This window comes from Prionailurus bengalensis, chromosome B2 (assembly GCF_016509475.1).
Source record: "Prionailurus bengalensis isolate Pbe53 chromosome B2, Fcat_Pben_1.1_paternal_pri, whole genome shotgun sequence".
Taxonomy (NCBI): Eukaryota; Metazoa; Chordata; class Mammalia; order Carnivora; family Felidae; genus Prionailurus; species Prionailurus bengalensis.
Genome location: NC_057349.1, coordinates 137087248 through 137108734, shown reverse-complemented (window position 1 = coordinate 137108734; position 21487 = coordinate 137087248). Strand labels below are relative to the sequence as shown.

Sequence of the window (21487 nt, the reverse complement as noted above, 5' to 3'; positions counted from 1 at the left end):
TGATTTTGGAGATGATTTTTTAGATATGGCACCAAAAGTACAACCAAAAAATAAATAAATAAACAAACAATTTGGACTAAATGAAGCTAAAAAAGCTTCTGCAAAGCAAAAGTAATGATCAACCAAATGAAAAAGCAACCTCTGCAATCAGAGAGAATATTTTCAAACCACATGTCTGAGAAGGATAATATCCAGAATATATAAGGAACTCCTACAACTCAATAGCAAAAACAAAAACAAAACAAAACAAAAATAATCCAGTTTTACAAATGGGCAACAGACACAAGTAGGCATTTTTCCAAAGAAGATATTAAAATTACCAACAGGTACATGAAAATGTTCAGCATCATTAATCATCATGGAAATGCAAATCAAAACCACAAAGAGATACCACCTCACACTTGTTAGAATGGCTATTATCAAAAAACCAAGAGATAAAGATGTGGAGAGAGCAGAGCCCTAGTGCACTATTGGTGAGAATGTAAGTCAGTATCATCACTATGGAAAACATTATGGAGGTTCCTAAAAAAATTACAAATAGAGCTACCATATGATCCAGAAATTCCACTTCTGGGTAGATTTTGGAAAGAAATGAAATCACTATCTTAAAAAGGTATCTCCACCCACCACATTCATTGAAGCATTATTTACAACAGTGAATACATGAAAACAGTCTAAGTACCCATAATTTGATAAATGGATACAGAAAATGTGGTATATATGCAAAGTGAATATTATTCAGTCATAAAAAAGGAGATACTGCCATTTCCAACAACGTGGATGAACCTTAAAGCCACCATACTAAGTGAAATAAGTCTGACAGAGAAAGACAAATGCTGTATGATCTCACTAATATGTGGACTCTAAAAAAAATTGAACTCATAGAAACAGAGAGTAGATTAGTGGTTGCCAAAGATGGGGGTGATGGTGAGGGAAATGGATGAAGGTTGTCAAAGGGTACAAACCTATAGTTATAAGATGAATCCATTCTGGAAATGTAATGTTCAGCATGATGACTATAGTTAACAATACTGTGTTGCATATTTGAAAGTTGCTGAGAGAGTAGATCTTAAAAGTTCTCAACACACACACACACACACACACACACACACACATACACACACTGTAACTATGTGAGGTCATAGATATTCGTTAAACTTATTGTGGTAATCATTTCACAATATATACATACATCAAATCGTCACATCATGCATCTTAAGCTTACACAATGTTATATGTCTGTTATATCTCAATAAAGCTGGAAAGTACTTTTTTGAGTACTTGGGGGAAGTTAAATCAAGTGCCATAACTTTTTTAAATGCATTGATTATGTTGATGTACCTAACACTACTTACAAATGTATATCCTTCTACAAAAGGCACTTTAACACCTAAAACTTACTTGGTGATCTCATTCACAGATGTCTCTGTCTTCATCTTTGAGTAAATATTGAGTTCAATTTTATATTTTTTAGACCAGCAGTTCTGGTGATGATTTCCCCATAACTGAAAGTGATAATATAAGAGATCTGAGAGGACTGTTAGTGAAATAGAAATATTTTTTATAGAATCTGTCTTCTGTCTAGTTCATAAAATCTCCAAATATTAATCAAAGGTACCGTTACTGCATTTGACAGTAAGCTAATGTTTGCATAGAAGACCTAGTAATGGCGTGTTAAAGAGAAAAATAGGAGGAAGAATATACACACAAAAATATAAATCTCAGCTACTTGAATAAGTTGAGGAATTCTCATTAGAACAAGAATAAAGTTAGGAAAATCCAAGAATAGTTTTAAAGACAAGGAAAACACAGTAAGGACCTTGATGAATAGGGCAAGCAAAATTACCAGTAGCCCGCTTTTAATAATGAAATACTTTAAGCAAATTGAGTTAAAGCTTAATAGAAGGGGCGCCTGGGTGGCTTAGTCGGTTGGGCGTCTGACTTCGGCTCAGGTCATGATCTCGCAGTTCGTGAGTTCGAGCCCCGCATCGGGCTCTGTGCTGACAGCTCAGAGCCTAGAGCCTGCTTCAGATTCTCTGTCTCCCTCTCTCTCTGCCCCTCCCCCACTCACACTCAGTCTCCCTCTCTCAAAAATAAATTAAAACATTTAAATTTTTTTTAAAGCTCAATAGAAAAAGTAACATACATTTTGCATTTGCATTTTATGCAGTTAACATGAAGACTCTACGTGGCGGTATACTGGGGAAATTCAGTGCCTTGATTATCATCGTCATCTTTCTATTTCTGCCCTACCTTTAAAATTGCTCCCTGAGGAGGCTGTTGATGTTATGATGTCATACATGATAAGAGAACCTAGATCTTTTAAATCATGGTACTTTTAGTGATGGTGGAATTAGCTGTTTTAAGCAGTTTGCAGATCTTTGGAGATGAAATCCCATTTCTTAAGTGGCAGTACTTAATAAGAGCACATGTATTCCTTTGATTGGTTGATCAATATATTGGAATGGAAGTGGTAATCTGTCTGGGACAAGATTTACTTTTCAATCACTGAAGAAGCTAGTTTTACTCTTAATGTAATTAATGTAGTTTATTTCATTCGTTCCATTTATATTTTGGCATTGCTCACCTAGCCAGAATTTTCCTAGATTCGTTTTCTCATATTTTTGAGGTTGCCGTATTTTGTAAATGAAGCTGAAGAAACCTCATGCAAGGAAATAAGGTGTTTGTCAGGGTTTTGCCTAACCATTTATCAGTCAGTGAATGCTGCTGCATCTCCTCGCATCTGTGGCCGAGTACTTGAATCAAGCATGGCTCCTTCCCCACAGGAGCTTCAGAGAGACATCGAGAAACACAGCACGGGTGTGGCGTCTGTCCTCAACCTGTGTGAGGTCCTGCTGCATGACTGTGACGCCTGTGCCACAGATGCGGAGTGTGACTCCATCCAGCAGGCTACGCGAAACCTGGACCGGCGGTGGAGGAATATCTGTGCCATGTCCATGGAGAGGAGGCTCAGGTAAGCTGGGAGGTTCAAGGAGCTGCGGCAGAGGAAGGACCAAAAAGAGAAAAAAGTGACCACCCAGAGTATCCATTGCTTCCCACTTCCTTTTGTTTGCAATGTCCAAAAATAGCACTGGTTTCCCCAACTTGCCGTCTTCTACATTTAGTTGGAAAACAAGTAGGTATACAGGTATTACAGTAGTCTCCCCCCACCTTGTCCCCCATTTCTCTTTCCATGGTTTCAGTTACCTACGGTTGAGCAGGATCCCAAAGCAGAAGATCTCGCCTTCTGATGTACAGTCAGAAGGTCAATAGCAGCCTAACGCTAGTCCCAACACCTAGGTCATTCCACTAACTTCATCCGTCATCACATCATCACAGGAAGGGTGAATGCAGTACGATAAGATATTTTGAGAGACAGAGACGACATTCACATAACTTTTATTACAGTAGATTGTTATGACTGTTCTATTTTATCATTGGTTACTGTGGTTAATCTCTTACCGTGCCTAATTTTTAAATTAAACTTTATCATATGTGTGTCGAGGATAAAACAAAGGACATTTAGGATTTGGTGCTGCCCACAGTTTCAGGCATGTACTGGGAGTCTTGAAGCATATCCCACACGGATAAGGGGGGACTACTGTATGTGAATATAACAAGCCAAACTATGCCTGACCTAATAGTTTAGATATAATTCAAAAAAATAAAAATATGCCCTTGCTGAACAAGTATGTTATTACAGAATTGGAGGTGTGAAAAATAATATTATTTTTATTAAAAATGAAATAATAAAACAAAGAGCTTATCTTTGAAAAAAAAAACTTTGAAATTCAAGGCAGTAAAAAGTAGTGTTGGGTTAGAAAATTACCATAACGATTTACAGTAACATGTAATCTTCTGTGCTGTTCGGAGAACTCTTGAAAAGTTAATATTTGCCTTGCTGTCATAGGTTAATTTTGATGAGGGTGAGTTTGATTTTGGACTTAAATGCGTTTTGAGACCTTAGTTTGATTTCAGTGGAACCTTGGCCGTGAGTTTTCCCTGCAAACATGGTGTTGTACTTCTGAACTCCCTTGCACATATATAGCACAGGTCAGTTTATGTGCTTGTAATACACAATTTGACTAATTCCAAATCCAAAGCTGCAGGATGGGTTAAAAAAAAAAAAAACACCAAACACACACAGCTGTTTCATTTTAGCTCAAACAGTTGTCTCTTTTTCACTCTGGTCAGATTTGGCTGAAGGCACAGTTATTGTTTGGCACAACGGATGGTTGTTTGGGCTCTCTTAGCCCTGCTGCAGGCATCAAACAGGGTTCTGGAGCATAAACAGTCCCCAAACAATCAGATTCTGTTTTTTCATTATCTGTCTCAGAATTGAAGAGACGTGGCGATTGTGGCAGAAGTTTCTGGACGATTATTCTCGTTTTGAAGATTGGCTCAAGATTTCAGAAAGGACAGCTGCCTTCCCCAGCTCTTCCGGGGTGCTCTATACAGTTGCCAAGGAAGAACTAAAGAAATTTGAGGTGATTTTTAATTCCACATATTTCATCCTTATTTTGCAATGAGCGTAGTCAGCTAGTCGTTGGCGTCTCAAGACATAAACTAACTGTTCGCCCACACGTTATTTGTTCGAACAACTGGGTGATGACTTTGTGGTCATCTTTATTACTGCCTCGTAAGTAGGCAACAAAGGGAGGAAATGAGGTTTTTAGTTAAGAATATCAAGAATTACAAATGAAGTCACAATGATAAGAAATTCTATTACAAAACACAAATCATGATTCCCCAAAAAAGATCTTGGCATTTTTTTTATTTCATAATTCTTCACTATCAACCACCTAAGATGAGAATTTGATGTTGTTTCATACTATCAAAATCTCTCTTCATATATTTTTCTTGACTTTTGTTTTACCTAATTAGAGAATAGGTATATATATTTTTATTTAAAAAAAATTTTTTTTAATGTTTATTTATTTTTGAGAGAGAGAGAGAGAGAGAGAGAGCGAGCACGAGCAGGGGAGGGGCAGAGAGAGAGGGAGACACAGAATCTGAAGCAGGTTCCAGGCTCTGAGCTGTCAGCACAGAGCCCAACTTGGGGCTCGAGCTCACAAATTGTGAGACCATGACCTGAGCCGAAGTCGGATGCCTAACCGGCTGAGCCACCCAGGCGCCCAGGTATATATATTTTTAAATCGTGGATAAAGTAGAGTTGGCTCCAGAATTAAGTAAGATAATTATAAGCCATTTCTAATGACAAATGAAGTGCAGTGCCATTCTTGAGTCACTAAGACGTTTCAATTACATAGAGACAAAAATAGCAGGCAATATAATCGTATTCATGAAGGAAATGTTCACTAACTGACCGCAGTGTCTGGCCTGTTTGTGTGATCTCCAGTCTCCTGTATCCTTGTGGGATGGTGATACCCCAACACCTGCCTCTCATTTTCACGGAGGAAGCGACATAGCCTAAAGTTCACCATGTTTCAATTTGAAGTTTCTTTTTCCATCAGTTCCACTGATAGGCAGATGTGTGCTCCTAGATACTGACAGCAAAGTTCTGGTGCATGTATCTTACAAAAGTCATTCTTGGTTACTAATTCTGCCTCAGGCTTCTTGAGATGTTTAAAAATAAGACTACAGGGGCGCCTGGGTGGCTCAGTCGGTTGAGCGTCTGACTTCGGCTCTCTTCTGCCAGCACAGAGCCTGCTTTGGATCCTCTGTCCCTCTCTCTCTGCCCCTGCCCCACTCATGCTCTCTCTCTCTCTCTCTCTCTCTCTCTCTCTCTCTCTCTCAAAAATAAGATCATGATGATAAAAAAAAAAAAAAATAAGACTAAAAATCCAGCCAAATCCAGCTGAATTCATTTTTACCTTGTAATGTCAGTTTACCTGGCTTTTTTTGAGGCCAGTTAGAGTAAGCATGAAGTTTGGTTTTTGTGCTTGTGGGGTTTGTAATCAAAGAGTCATAGATGAGCAACTATCTGAATCTATAAAAATGCTCAAATACTATGTAAAATAAATAAGAGTCATCCTGATGTCTGAATATGGATTCATGTGTCACTCTGCCACTGAATTCCAGGAAAATAATTTCGTATCTAAAATGTTTTCCCTTTGAAAATTTCTAGTGCAAAACCACAGTGAGCTATACAGTAGAGTTGAGGTCCTCCCGGTGTGAGCCAGTGCTAGGGAGGTATCCATGTAATCCCATCTTATTATGCTGTGTTTCATAAAGGTTAAAACCTCCTCTAATTGGCTTATACTACTAAGCAGATTATGTACAGTCCTTTCTGATGCTATTTTAGACGCTCAGATTTTATGGCAAAAGTTAGCCATATGGTTAGCTTCTATAATAAATGATTTTAACTTTTATCTTTTAGTTAATGTTCTTAAGAGACAGAAATAAACTAAAGAAAAAAACAAAACAAAACAAAATTTGAGGGCAGTCTTTGCCTGTTCAAATGCATGCAGATTTGGGATGGACCTGGCTACCTACCCGTGGTGCCTGTCGTCACGCCAATGGGAAAACATATTCTGTGACTCCCAATAATGGCAAAAGCTGAACTCTCCTTACCACTTCCTTTTCTGGAGAAATCATTTAAATTGTTTTGTAGAATAGGAGATTAGCTTTCCTAAGATGAAGTCTCTTAAAGCAACTCTCCAAAGGAAAGCCATATCTGAGGCACAGATATGCTAGAAAGTAAACAGTGTGACGAGCCAAAGGAAGAAGAATTCGGCGATTTAGAGGAGTTCAGACCACTTCATCGTACAATTTTCTGTGTGTTGTTGGGGTAAACATCACTAATAAATCGTACACATGAGCTTGAAAACAAAGCTTCATTTTATGTTGGCCAAATGATTCTTAATGGAGAACTATGTTGTACTGCAGAGAGCAAGAAGAAAGAAGAAAGAGTTTACCTTTAGAAACTTGAAACTATTACATAGGGTAACCTCAAAAATAAATAGACACAAGAGGTCTACATTTTAATCATTTAAAAACTATTTTTTAATGTTTTTATTTTTGAGAGGGAGACAGAGTGACTGGGAGAGGGGGCAGAGAGAGAGAGAGAGGGAGACACAGAATCGGAAGCAGGCTCCAGGCTCTGAGCTGTCAGCACAGAGCCCGACGTGGGGCTCGAACTCACAAGCTGTGAGATCATGACCTGAGCCTAAGTTGGATGCCTAACCGACTGAGCCATCCAGGCGCCCCTAAAAACTAACTTTTAACCATTAAAAGTGACAGTGTGGTTATGAAATTTGTCCCAGATATGTGAACTGTACCAAGAATGAAGGATGATTGATAAAACATGGTAGAAATAAATGATTGTAAAAATAAATAAATAAATAGACATTACAGCATATGGTGGTGCATAAGCTCTAAAACGTTTTATAAAAAAATGAATAATTCATGGTAGCAACAAAAAAGAAATAGAGCATGTTCCAAACTTTTCTCTCAGGTTACGTGAATTTTACTATACTGTTTTTCTTAAAAGTTAATAACAGCCTGCATTTAGAAACCTTCTGCAAAGAATTGTTTTTAGTTTTTTTAATGGACATCAGAATTGAGGCAGTTTCTGGATCTTTAGGAGATTGCATCTTTAGCAAATAAGGAGAAATTTCTGTTACAGACATCTTTGCTCAGTATTGACATCAGAAATTTTTGAAACTTTAAGCGCACATAAATATTTGTGTAATTAGTATGTTTCATGGGAAAATTTTTTCAAGCTGCTCATCATTTAAAAAACTATAATGTATGAACATATGTATATCATACATGTATATGTATTTGTATATATCCATACATAGTTATTAATATTTACCAATTCCTTTCATATTTTTTGTTTGATCTACTTCCTTCCTTTAAGCCACACTGGTCATATTACTCTGCTTATTAATAAGGGGAAGTAAACCCTCATTAGAAATTGCCGTTTTGGGAGCACCTGGGTGGCTCAGTCAGCTGAGTGTCTGACTTTGGCTCAGGTCACGATCTTATGGTCTATGGGTTCGAGCCCCACATCAGGCTCTGTGCCAATGGCTCAGAGCCTGGAGCCTGCTTCAGATTCTACATCTACCTCCCTCTCTGCCCCTCCCCGCCCCCCCCCTCAAAAATAAACATCAAAAAAAATTTTTAAAAAAAGATGCAATTGTCCTTTCCCTGCCACTGCAGTAGGAGGCCATATGGAGTGAGAGCTCTTCGCCAATGCCCTCTCTGACATGCTTCTGTATGGTCTTAGGCTTTCCAGCGACAGGTGCACGAGAGCCTGACCCAGCTGGAGCTGATCAACAAGCAGTACCGTCGCCTGGCCAGAGAGAACCGCACCGATTCTGCCTGTAGCCTAAAGCAGATGGTTCACGAAGGCAACCAGAGATGGGACAACCTGCAGAAGCGTGTCACCTCCATCTTGCGCAGACTCAAGGTCTGTATCATGCCTTCTCTGTCTCTTAGAGGCCCAGAGGACAGGATTGAGCCACGTGAACACATTAAAGACATAACCTCAGTGATTTTGTAAGATCGGGATGGGAAGAGTGGTATCCAGAGTCAATTGAAATGGGAAACGATCGCAGAGTTCTCACTGCTGAGAGAAAATGACTTTCCAGAAGAACATTGGAACTGGTGGTGCCATCTCCATGTGAGCATGTGGTCTTTAATTTTTATTGTTTCCTTTTGACATCCAGCATTTCATCGGCCAGCGTGAGGAGTTTGAGACTGCGCGGGACAGCATTCTGGTGTGGCTGACAGAAATGGATCTGCAGCTCACTAATATTGAGCATTTTTCTGAGTGTGATGTTCAAGCTAAAATAAAGCAACTCAAGGTAATGTAGTCGTGATTTCTCAAATTGCGAAGAAGGTCTGAAGAGCAAGGGATTTGTAGATCCTTTTGTGAGGAACACAGTCAAGAACTCTTTTTAAAAAAATCATTCTTGATTGACAAAAAATTCAGAAAATACTAAATATATTACAAATGAAAAAAGAACATTACCCAGAGACAGCTACCATTAACGTATATACTTTTAATTATCAACTTCATTGCCAGGGTGTTAGGAATCTTGTCTGTTGGCTGTTGTTTTTGTTTCTAGCACTTGCTTCTAGCACCTTCAAATAGTTTGTTTGACCTCCATGTTCCAAAGCGATACAACTTTCTCATGTGGGGATTTCATTCCACATAGTCCACATCCTTAGATGCCAAGTTAGTTTTTGTAAGCATATCTGACACGTTTCACAACACAGTTCAAATGCAGTGGCTAGTTAAAAATTTAAATAGGAGTGATATACCTTAGAAATAAGGAGCCCCCAAGAGAAGAGTGTTTTAACAACTTGAGTATTATGCAAGGCAGGTCGTGAAATTTTCTTCTCGAGACAGATTTTTTTTGAAGAATCATCATGTTGCCCATTAATTTTTAGTTCTAATAATAATAGAAGGAAGCTACCCTTAATCATAGATTCTTAGGATGAAAACATCATAAAATAGTGAGCCCTGATAGTGTGCCCAACCTGTCTCTTCACACCCTCCCCTTCCTCCACTGACTTCCAAATCATCTCACAAACAAATCAGTATTTTAAACCTTCAACAGGAAATTTCTACCAAGAGGTAGTTGAATCTTTTCTTTTTAGACTCTGGAAGAATTACAGAACTTGTTACCATGCTCCTTTTTCCCCAGTAGCCTTTTCATTAATGGACAATTTCAACTATTCCAGAAACTAGCTTTATGTTGAATTAAAATTTATCCCTGATACCTGTCCCCACTAACTTAACTCCTTTATTTTTTTAATGTTTATTTATTTTAGAGAGAGGGAGAGAGAAAGACAGAGGGTGAGCCGGGGAAGGGGCACAGAGAGAGGGAGACACAGAACTCGAAGCAGGCTCCAGGCTCTGAGCTGTCAGCACAGAGCCCGATGCAGGGCTCCAACCCACAAACCGTGAGATCATGACCTGAGCTGAAGTCGGACGCTTAACCAACTGAGCCACCCAAGCTCCCCTTAACTCTTTTTAACTGTATAGAATGAATCTAAATAATCCTCCAGAATTCCTTGTTTTTCAGTTAGTTATAATCTTTCCTGGTTATGTCCTGAAACAAGAAAAGAATCATCTGAGAAGAATTGTATCATTAATTATCATTTGGATGGTTTCTCTTAGTCATGTTTGACATATGATCAGGAAATCTAAAATTAAAATATTTGCTATCACTATCTAAAATGTTAAAGTTATTTCAGTGGCACCATACTGCTTACCATTGCTTTTCGTTAGGGATAACCAGTGCTATCAACTTTATGATGGGTTTGAATGTTTTTTCCTGTGATTCTCTACCCACACTGTCCTTGGTGGTAAATTTTATTAGCCAAAGGCGCCTTTCTGGTCGTGGAATTCTGACGAGTCCATTTCTGACTCCTGTTCTGATTTAAAATTTTTATGTTTGACTTCAGAAAGTAATAGTCCCTTGGCTTGTCACTGTATATGGCAAATTCAATATCCCCCTGCATGGTTTTCCTAAATGCATATCTTATAATTATTTCATGTCACTGTGAACAATAGAAAATTACATGAGATTTATGCTCCCTAGGCCTTCCAGCAGGAAATCTCACTGAACCACAATAAGATTGAGCAGATAATTTCCCAAGGAGAACAGCTTATAGAGAAGAGTGAGCCCTTGGATGCAGCGGTCATTGAGGAGGAACTGGATGAACTCCGACGTTACTGTCAGGAGGTTTTCGGGCGCGTGGAAAGATACCATAAGAAACTGATTCGCCTGCCTGTATGTAATTTTTTTTCATTATCCCTAAACTGAAAGAAAATTAGTTACGTGGAGTTAGGTAGTATTGTACAGCGGGTAAAAGGCCAGACTCTGGAGCTAGAATGCCTGGGTTCCAATCTCATCTCTGACACATGTTAGCTACATAACCTTGGACAGATCACTTCACGCCTCTTGCCTTGGTGTCCTCACATATAACGCTGGTTTACTAATACTACCTACTTGGAGACAGGATTCCTTTGGACATGATATGAGTTCATATATGTGTAAAAAACTTAGAGAATACCTGGCACGTATCTTCTATGGAAGATAAAGCAGCTGCTAGAAGAATCAGGAGATGAAAGTGAGCCATGTAAACAGGTGCTCTGTTCATGAAGTTGTTTAGCTGAATTTTTTTTCTCTTCCATTTTCCTAACTGCTACCATGATCGTATCACAAGATGTTATTATTACAATATTCAGAATATTCTGTGATAAAATGCATTTTGCATTTGGGATGTAAGGTAAAAGAGGACCAGCCAAAGTTTTATTAGTAATTTCCTTTTGTTCCTGAAATGGGCCATTGTGTGTCTCTTATGTTGCAGGTACAAGGCTGCCTTCATTTACATCATCTTACTTAATCTTATATCAATTATTTGAAGTAGCCTTCAATATTATTTAATATTAAATAAGTAAACAGTAATAAAACTGGAGCTTTGGTAGGTTAACTTACAAGACATTTTTTAATAGTGATCAGAAGATTCTTATGTATTCGATGATTTGTAACTACACATTACCCCCGCTGAGGTAGATAAGCTTGAACCCCGAGACTTGGTGAGGTGAGAGACAGAACAAGAAGTGGTAAGGGCATCATCTGACCGCTGCGGTAATGGAATTGGCTTGACTGCATTTCTAGCTCCCAGATGATGAGCATGACCTCTCTGACCGGGAGCTGGAGCTGGATGACTCTGCAGCTCTCTCGGACCTCCACTGGCGGGACACCTCTGCAGACAGCGTGCTTTCCCCCCAGCCTTCTTCCAACCCCTCCCTCTCACTCGCCCAGCCCCTGCGGAGCGAGCGGTCGGGACGAGACACCCCTGCCAGTGTGGACTCAATTCCCCTGGAGTGGGACCATGATTATGACCTCAGTCGGGACCTGGAGTCTGCTGTGTCCAGAACTCTGCCCTCTGAGGATGAAGAGGCTGGAGACGATAAAGATTTCTACCTCAGGGGAGCTGTTGGCTTATCAGGTAGGAAAGAGCTCTTCCTATAGGCCAACTCGAAAGAAAATGAAAAAGACTGAATATTGGATTAGAAATGTATAAGCTAAGCGGAATCATCTTCTTCCTTCTTCTGTTAAAGCCAATTGCACAAAATAGAATAATTGGATATTAATGTGCTTATCAGATACAAAACTTGGCATGACCATTGATGTATCCCACATACACTTCCATTCTTACTATGTGACAGACACTTTATAAGTATTGGGGGATACATGGTCCCTTTTGTCCTCAAAGAGCTTACACTCTAATGTGGAACACAAAGAGGTAAGAAATGGCTGTGTGAATTGTTGGTGCTAGGGCAGTAATGTACATGTGGTTGTACAGAAGCACAGCCAAGGGGTGACTAGTCAGAGCTTTGAGAAAAGACTCTTGAGCTGAGACCAGAAAGGTAAATGGCGGTGAGATAGACACAGTGAAGTTCAGAGAAAGAAAGGAGAGGGTGCCCGCCCAAGCTTTATGATTAGCCATAGTGCTTTTGGTCACCAGAAGTTTGCCCAGAATGACAAGGCTGTAGATTGGGAGACACAGAGTGGACAAAGAGGAGGTAGAAAGGCAAACAGGGGCCTGGTCATAAAGCGACCTACTCACCATGGAAGGGAGTTCTCTCCTGAAGGCACTGGAAAGCCACTGCCGGTCTCTAAGGAGGAAATGATATGATCAGATACATATTGTCACAGAGTTTGTCTCAATACTGTATGGAAGGGAGAACATTAGAGAAGAGCTCAGTTGGAAACATTTTATGATCGAGGAGAGAAATGATAGTGGCCTGAAGCAAAGAGTAGCACTGGAGATGGAGAGAAGAAGAGGGAAGTGAGAAATCATGAGAAGTCCCTAAGCGATGATCGATTGAATTGGGATTGAGAATTTCGGACTTGGGCATCTTGGTGAAAGATGCAGGGAGCCCTAGGCCCTGGGGACCAAAAGAGGGAGAGAATGTTATGGGTGTCTGTGGGTCAAGGGAGGGCAGGGCAGTGAGAAAGGGGGAGGTGATGGGCCAGCTGTGCACACCCTGAATCCAGGATTCTGTAGAATATACAAATGGAATCCCCAGCAGTAGATGCATAGGTCTGAAGTTCTAGAAGTGGAAATGCAGATTAGGTGGCCATCCACATATAAATGGTAATTGTCCCTGAAGGAGTGGAGGAAATCACCCAGGAAGAGTGCATAAAGCAAAACAAGAAAGACAGAACCCCAAGAAACACACAGAGGGAAGGGAAGGACAGAGAAAGAGGGACATGGTAAGGAAAGTAAAAATAGAATAAATAATCAGAGGCCAGTTCATAGCAGTTGTAAATGCATTTCACGCATTTTCCAAAAGGCTATCTCTGCTTGACTCTGATGGTTCACATTTGGATTCCCAAGGGTATGATCCTGTCTGAAAAGAAAATGATTTCCCTCGTTTCTATTTCGTTTTTACAGTATAGCCTACTAGGCATTTCTCATCTACAGCAGTGTGGTCTAGTACGTAGCCACCAGCCACATGTGACGATCAAGCCCTGAAATGTGACCGTGCAAAATTGGGATTTGCTGTGTCAAATGTACTTACAGGAATCCATAAATTTCAAAGACGTGGCACAGAGAAAGAATGTAAAATATTAGTAATATTTATGTTGATTACATGTTATAATTCAGATACACTGGTTTAGTAAAGTAAAGCCTTAAAATTATTTTCATCTGTTTCTTGTTACTGTTTTTAATGTGGCTCTTTAAATGAACCTTTAAAATTACATACATGGGTTCGCTCTATTTCTATGGGACAGTGCTGCTCTAGAATCTGACCATCTCGGTTGAAATCCCAGTTCTGCCGATTACCAGCCACTGAAACTTGGATAAGTAACTTAATTCCTCTGGACCTCAGCTTTCTTATCAATAAAAGGGGGATGAGACTTCCATGCTCCCTGTAGGGGTTTCTTCGAAAATAAATGAATGCTCAGAACAGTGCTTGGCTCATAAAACATTCTTAGTGTGAGCTCTTATGGTTTATTTCAGGAAGCCTTTGGTGAACATGCTCACATGCCTCTGTATATTCAAGAGCTGTCCGTCTAGAATGACTAACTTCCTTTTTTTTCCCCAGGAGAGTTATTTTCCTGCCACCAGGAATCTAGCTGTCAACTTAGACTGTGCTCTTTTTGCAGATGTAATGATCCCCGAAAGTCCTGAGGCCTATGTAAAACTCACAGAAAGTGCAATCAGAAATACCTCTGGTAGGCAAGCCTCCCTCTGAGCCTAAGCAAGCCTCCCTCCCTCACCTGTAACAAGCCTCCTCTCTGAGCACATCTGCTGAACCTCTCACAGCTCTGTGGCACCAGCATGTTAAGGGACCACCTTCTTCTCTTACTGCTGCAGTAGAAGCAAACAGACAAAAAAAAAAAAAAAAAAAAAAAACCCCAGATATTCTGTTGCTCAACACCAAGAATAAGATTTCAGTAACCAAGTTTCAGTGAAATAACTTCTCAGTTTGTTCAATGAGAATGAGTCTCATTAGGTAGAGACCTATGATCCCCATGAACAGCAGAACATCGAGTTGGAAGTACTCATCTTCAGCATCCGTGTCCGACGCCCTGCTTAACTGTAGCAGTTCAGTTGGTGACTTCCGGGGCTTGTAGACTCACGTCTGCCTCGGCAGTCAGGGCTCAGGGCCGCTGTCCCAAGTCCACCACCTGCATATGTGGTCTCAGGCCTGCCGTTCATCCTCCTGATCTCAAGGGCCACGTAGAAGACAAGGGGCGAGACCAGATGTTTGGCTCTAAACACAAATTATAATTGAGTTTAATAAGTCTTACTTGTACAATAAAGGAAAATGGAACCAGTTTTGGTTAATGTTGCACTAGACAAACTATGGTTCGGCGTAAGCGATTTCGAGGAAGGTGGAGAGAATAGGGTTCAGGAACAATGATATGATATGAATTTCAGACTTATTAGTTTACACTTACGTGTTTGAAGAAAAGCTAAAGGACGCGGAGCAAAGTAGCATTACCCAAACAGTGACTTCCTGCGTGACTCCCAGTGAGAGACCTCTTCCAGGCGTATTTAGAAGACCTTTTTTCAAAAAACAAATTAATAAAGCTTACTAATACATGTTCTGCTTTCACCCTGTGTTAGCTTCACTGTGACAATCAATGTTCTTGTTCAGTCCAAAAATTATAATACATACACACACACACACACACACACACACACACACTAACTTTTCAAAAAGGTGTTACATTGAAAGGCAATGAGCCAGGAGTTCCAGACTATGACTAAGAGCATGCTTAGATACAAGTGCTAAAATCTCAGCTTTCTCCTGGTTTTGCTTTGGGGTTTAAACAAAAGCAAGCCAGTGGTAGTTTGGTATCTCCACCCATCTCTAACCTGAGTTTGTCTTTTCCTGGTTAACGTAAAGTCCTGCTTTAAATGAACGGTGCAGCCATCTGGGACTGTCTTCTACTGAGCACCGTCTTCTACTGAGATAAAGAAAGAAAACAGGATTGTATCTTTTCCTGTGTGTTAAGTGCCTGCAGAGAGAGTACGAGAGATCGTTGTCTCCTGGTTTTGGAGGAGCAAAAGGTTTTTAGGAGAGGCTTGCCACAGCTACAGCATATAGACTTCCAGGGAACCAGCTGGAAGAGGAGCAGACACACGGGCTGCTAGAACCCAGTGCAGAGCCTTTTGCAGCATCTGGTCGGCTGGGACTCTGTAGCCAAGTGCATTCATTGATTGGTCTAGTCACTTGAACTTCTAACTCACCAGCACGTTAGTACTAAATTTGCTTGGTAAATATCCACACGTACACCGTTTCTATACCACCTTAGCTGAAGTAATTTCTCAGGCTTCTCAATCAATGTCAGGGGTGTAAAGATTCTTGTGCTTCACACTGCAGGAGCCCCCAGTGCCTTAGAGTCACAGATCCGACAACTAGACAAAGCCTTGGATGAGAGCCGTTTTCAGATGCAGCAAACTGAAAACATCATCCGCAGCAAAACCCCCACCGGACCAGAGCTAGACTCCAGCTACAGAGGCTATGTGAGTACCCTGACCCTTGCGATCCCAATATGTACCTGGAAATCACAGTTGTGTGACAAAGAACGGTCCGTCTGGCGCAGGGCTTTCTGAGCTCTCTAAGCACCATGACACCCTTGAACTCACGGGCTTGGGGCTACAAAACGAAGCCCCGCTATGTTACCTTTTGAGTAAAACTGGTCTGTTCTCAGACCCACTGAACTACTACAATGACCAGCCTGTTCCTTTACCCGCAGAACTCAGTGAGATCCATTTAACTGAAAGCAACAAAATGCTTTGGCTCCCAAAAGTGATTGGCACTTTTCCAAATTCAGCTAATAAGTTTTGGGCCAAGGTTATCCTTGGAGCAGCAGATTTAGCTAATAGATTACTAACACGGAGATTTTATTTAGTTCTTCTCTGGGGTTTATTGATTCACTTACTGGCCTTGGGAATGTTTTTTATCCTCCGTTGTCAGTATGCTCATTTTGGAGAAAACAAATCTGACTAACAAGAAGGATTTGGGGAAAAGATGGCAAGAGATTGTATATATTACTAAGTTCTGTTTTCAAAGTTCCCACCTAGTAAAGTATATAATAACTTTATTTGCTCCGCTCAACTTACCAACCAACTTTTTCCCAGACAACTACCCATTTTCCTGTATACACTTGAGCAAGAGAATGTAAACGTAAGTCTCTTCCATGGCTTATTCCATCTTTTCACACCCAAAAGATTGCCAAGTAAAAGGAAAGAAAAATTAATTTCCCTAAGTCTTGAAAACTCAACTTTTTGAAACCAAGGAAGAAAACTGGTCCTGTGTTTTTGGTGATATTAATGTCTTTGCAATTATAGAAGAGTAATCAATCATGAGTTTAATTCCTGTCCAGTTTGTCCTGTTAAACCTGTTTCTATTATAGTGAAACCTCTTTTTTTTAAATAAGGTTTTGGGGAGCCTGGGTGAGGCCGTCAATTAAGTGGCCAACTCTTGATCACGGCTCGGGTCATGATCTCACGGTTTGTGAGTTCGAGCCCCACATCAGGCTCTGCGTTGATGGCAAGGAGCCTGCTTGGATTCTGTCTCTCCTTGTCTCTGCCCCTCGCCCACTTGTGCTCTCTATCCAAATAAACTTGAAAAAACATTTTTTTAAATATAATAAGTTTTCATGGTGACCATGCTGACATCACTAAGATTATACTCAGCCTCAATCAAAAATAGTCCAAGTAAGCAAGGTGATTTGCTAAAGGCCTTGAAACGTGACCTTACGGTTGGTATAGGAGGAGTGCTTTGAATACTGTGCATGACATTAAATGTGGAGTTACCCTTTGATGTTAGAGTTGACTCCCTTAACACCTATTAAACATTGCTTCAGTTTTCTTACGAACAGCTGGCTTTAATAGTACTTTCTGCTTTTAAGTATTTTAATTATTTAATGCAAAAAAATGTTCCTTTGAGATTTGTGGTAACATTATTGTTCCCACATTTCAATTTAAGAAAGAAGAAGCAACTTGCCAAAAATTATACATTGTGTTGCCAGCTGAGAGCTCCGAGTTTTAAATCCCAGATTGCTTTTTCGTCTGTTTTGATTCAGAAATTTAAAAGAGATTTTGAGGGATTCTCATGCAAAAGGAAGTATGCAAACTGTATCTTCAAGGCATTGCCTTGTGTGTATATGACTATGTCCTATGTTTAAGGAGCATGTTTTTGAACGTGACTTTTTTTTTTTTAAGCAGATTTTTTTTTCCCCCACACACAACAGTGAAACACAACCGCTGTTCCTTTTTAAGGAACTAGAAAGACATTTTCCCTAGAAGTTCTTGCCGTCGTGGGAATCTGAGAATTCCGTGACGGGGCCTGTTTGCTTTGTCTTAACAGATGAAACTACTGGGTGAGTGCAGCGGCAGCATAGACTCCGTGAGGAGACTGGAACACAAACTGAAGGAGGAAGAAGAGAACTTTCCAGGCTTTGTTAACCTGAACAGTACGGAAACCCAAACAGCTGGTGAGTGAGTGGTGCTCAGTTGAAGAAAATGAAATAAAAGAACCTGAAGCATCTGGGTTACACTGTGCTGATCTCATTCCACGCTGTTCTGTCTAGAGAACTTTCCTCCGTGTTACAGTGATCTCCTCCTGACAGGATAGAGGGTCAACAGAATCACAGTGTTTTCTTCCACATGCCATTTATTTTATTTTATTGTTTTGTTTATTTTTATTCCTGAGACAGAGAGAGAGAGAGAGAGAGCAGGGGAGGGACAGAGAGAGGGAGACAGAGGATCCTAAGCAGACTCTGTGCTGACAGCAGAGAGCCTCATGCCGGGCTCGAATTCATGAACTATGAGATCATGGCCTGAGACAAAGTTAGATGCTTAACTGACTGAGCCACCCAGGCACCCCACACATCCCATTTATTTTAATGCTCTGTCTCTAACATCTCCTGTCTGCCATTTTTTATGTATGCTCTCCCAGTTCTCCTGCAGAAAGAAACCAACTGAATGTTATCTTTGTGCACGTTACCGCTTATTACTTCCTAAAACTCTTTATGGTATTAAATCCTATGTAGTTTTCTTTTACCGCATTACCGTTAAAAATGCAGATAGGGGGTGCCTGGGTGGCTCAGTTGGTTAAGTGTCCGACTTCAGCTCAGGTCATGATCTCACGGTCCGTGAGTTCGAGCCCCATGTCAGGCTTTGTGCTGATGGCTCAGAGCCTGGAGCCTGCTTTGGATTCTGTGTCTCCTTCTCTCTCTGCCCCTCCCCTGCTCATGCTCTGTATCTCTCTGTCTCAAAAATAAATAAAAATATTTAAAAAATTTTTAAAAATGCAGACAGGATAAACACAGCCACTATACTGGGGGTTTTTTGTTTTTATTTTTTATTTTTTGTTTTTTTGTTCCTTGTGTTTTTTTGTGTTTTTGTTTTTGTTTTTGTTTTTTTGCTTTTTTTTACAGCTGACAACAACAGAAGTCCCTGTGAAAATTACTTTTCTTTCTGTTGCTATTTAAAGTTAGCCACCAGTGTATGTTTAAAGCGTTTCCCACACATTCTGCCTGGAGAAAGACAGCTCCCTATCCTGTGTGTGTCATGTCCCGCCAGGTGTGATCGACCGATGGGAACTCATCCAGGCGCAGGCCCTGAGCAAGGAGCTGAGGATGAAGCAGAACCTCCAGAAGTGGCAGCAGTTCAACTCTGACCTGAACAACATCTGGACGTGGCTGGGGGAGACGGAGGAGGAGCTGGAGCGGCTGCAGCACCTGGAGCTCAGCACCGACATCCAGGCGATCGAGCTCCAAATCAAAAAGCTCAAGGTAGCTGCCCTTGGCCTCTCCCAGCGCGGCCAGCCAGAAAGCTGCCACGTGGGACGCCGGGTCCGATGAAGCCACTAGCTCTGGCTGGTCTGCTGTCACCTAGCAGCAGGGGAGCTGTGAACAGAAATGAGCAGGGATGCTCTCCTCTCCCCCAGCATCCCAAGTCAGTATTTATAGAGAAGGTTTGGAAGGGCAGAGAGATGCACCACGTTGCAGAACTAGCCCCCCACCCCCATAAATAACCATGTATGATCTAATGACTTGGTTCCTAAGAAATGACCAATTAAAAGTTCACGAAACATCCAGGTACCTCTCGGACCTATTTAACCTCTTTCAAAGGAAATACGGAAATGACCAGGTTCCTGCAGGTCTCTCTCTCGAGCTAGAATGGTTTCCTCTCCAAGATCATATCTTTGTGAGTTTGCAGAGACCTAGTGAAATTGTTCGGCATTCTGGAATCAGCAGAACATCTGAAATAGATTATAGTAGTGGCAGAAGGAATTTTCAGTGTAACGAATAAAGCAAAACGAAACCATGGGAGTAATTACAGTAAAACACCTGGCACGGGCATTTGATTTTGGCCTGGACGGGTGCAGTGCCCACGGTAATGTTCTTTAGCTCTGTCTCTAGGTCTTAATGGTCCTCCTTAGCAGAGCTCTTGAAATCCATTAATATGTGGGGACTTTTGCAAGAATACTGTGGATTGAGAGCTCAGTTTCGTTTTAATAGCTCCTTCAGTCCTTTCGTTTTGTTTGGAGAACATCAAGATGTGCTCTTCCTTAGAATGGAGTTACCCAGGCTCTCTAGGCTCAATGATTAAGCGTGCTGCTTTTGTGTCTCACTGGTTTCATGGACGTTATTTCTTTGGGGGCGACGTTTTTGTGGCTTATTTCGGTTGTTGTTTGGTTTAAATTGTCAAACAGAAAAGGTTGTTGCTCAAATGTCTTCATATAGAACAGCTGCTGCACTAACCCCATCAGTTTGCGGATGAAGCATCAGATGGGAGATGTGATTTACATTATCTGGATTATAAAATGCATTTTTCTCTAGAGGACTTAAATTATTTTAGTTCCTCTCTGGGAAAGTGTAAGGCAGTGTGCACTATGACCAAACTCCTTAAAAAGTTGATGAAGCAAATGTTGGCCAGAGTCTGAGACCTGAGTGAGATTAGGGTGGAGAAGTGAGACCTTGAAAGTCAGCTTGTGTGATAAGAAAGAGCCACCCTCTGCCTTCCCAGTCCTTCCCATCTGTTTACTGAGGATGAATCCATGGAATAACCAAGTATCTTTCCACAATATCTCTTGATCTTATAATATCTCTGTGGCTGAGTCTATATTACTGCATTTTAAGAATCTACTGAAAAATAAAGACAAGCTGGAGACATAACAGAAATGTTGAGGACTTATAAGAACATGTAGCTGGCGTAGATGTGATTTGCTGACCCTAACTAGTCTGAGGATGTTCAAACAGTACCCAGATACTGAATTATTAATGCATAATCATGTGCTGCATGAGTTCTTAGAAAAGTTGTAGATTTGTGGGAAATGCGTAAAGCAAAAGCAAGTTGCCTAGTTTTCTGTGATCTCAAACTAAATTGGTTAGCTGTTGAAATACCCAGTCCATTCTCTTTGCCGTCACAGGAATGTGGCTTGTGACATAGGCAGGGTTCTCACCCTGTGGGCCACTATCTGTGCCTTTTGAGTCACAACAGCTGGAGGCTAGGGCCTGAGAATCTGCTTTCTTAGCAAGTTTCCTATTTTTTCCTTCTGCACACAACTGTGAATACCACTGGTCTAGTGAAATGGGATTCTCACGCTAGAATATTCCCTGCTGTTGAACTCCTGTGACGTGAGTCGAGTTAATCATTCCCCTTAGTTCATTGCACAGGGTCATTGATGCTTCCTGCAAAGTTACTCTTAATTTTGCTTATTTTACCTGTTTCCTCCACTGTTTTTTAATCTCCATTCCCGAAGCCTATGGCAACCATTCGTAAATACTTCGCGAGTATTCTTAGTAAATTCTTGGTTCATTTATGCATGAAAAACATGGATTTGTGTGTGTGCACATGCATTTTAAATCACATAAATGCTAGTTTACAACACACATTGTTCTGTTTCTGACTCTTTCACTCTACCCCGTATTTTAAGATACATTCAAGTTGTCGAAAGTACATCTAATCCATTTCCTCTGTCGTCCTCAGTGATGTGCACCACTCTATCCTATCTAGCTATTGT

The 21487-nt window shown here is 40.7% G+C and overlaps 1 protein-coding gene across 1 annotated transcript in view; it reads left to right on the top strand.

Moving 5' to 3' along the window:
* The window catches only part of SYNE1 (spectrin repeat containing nuclear envelope protein 1), a 472071-nt gene that overhangs the window by 435872 nt on the left and 14712 nt on the right, over nt 1–21487 (top strand). Inside the window, 10 exon segments of the mRNA XM_043592628.1 lie at nt 2787–2974; nt 4337–4487; nt 8195–8377; nt 8637–8774; nt 10521–10712; nt 11604–11937; nt 14106–14174; nt 15833–15975; nt 17825–17951; nt 19042–19253. Coding sequence (XP_043448563.1) covers nt 2787–2974; nt 4337–4487; nt 8195–8377; nt 8637–8774; nt 10521–10712; nt 11604–11937; nt 14106–14174; nt 15833–15975; nt 17825–17951; nt 19042–19253 — 1737 coding nt within the window.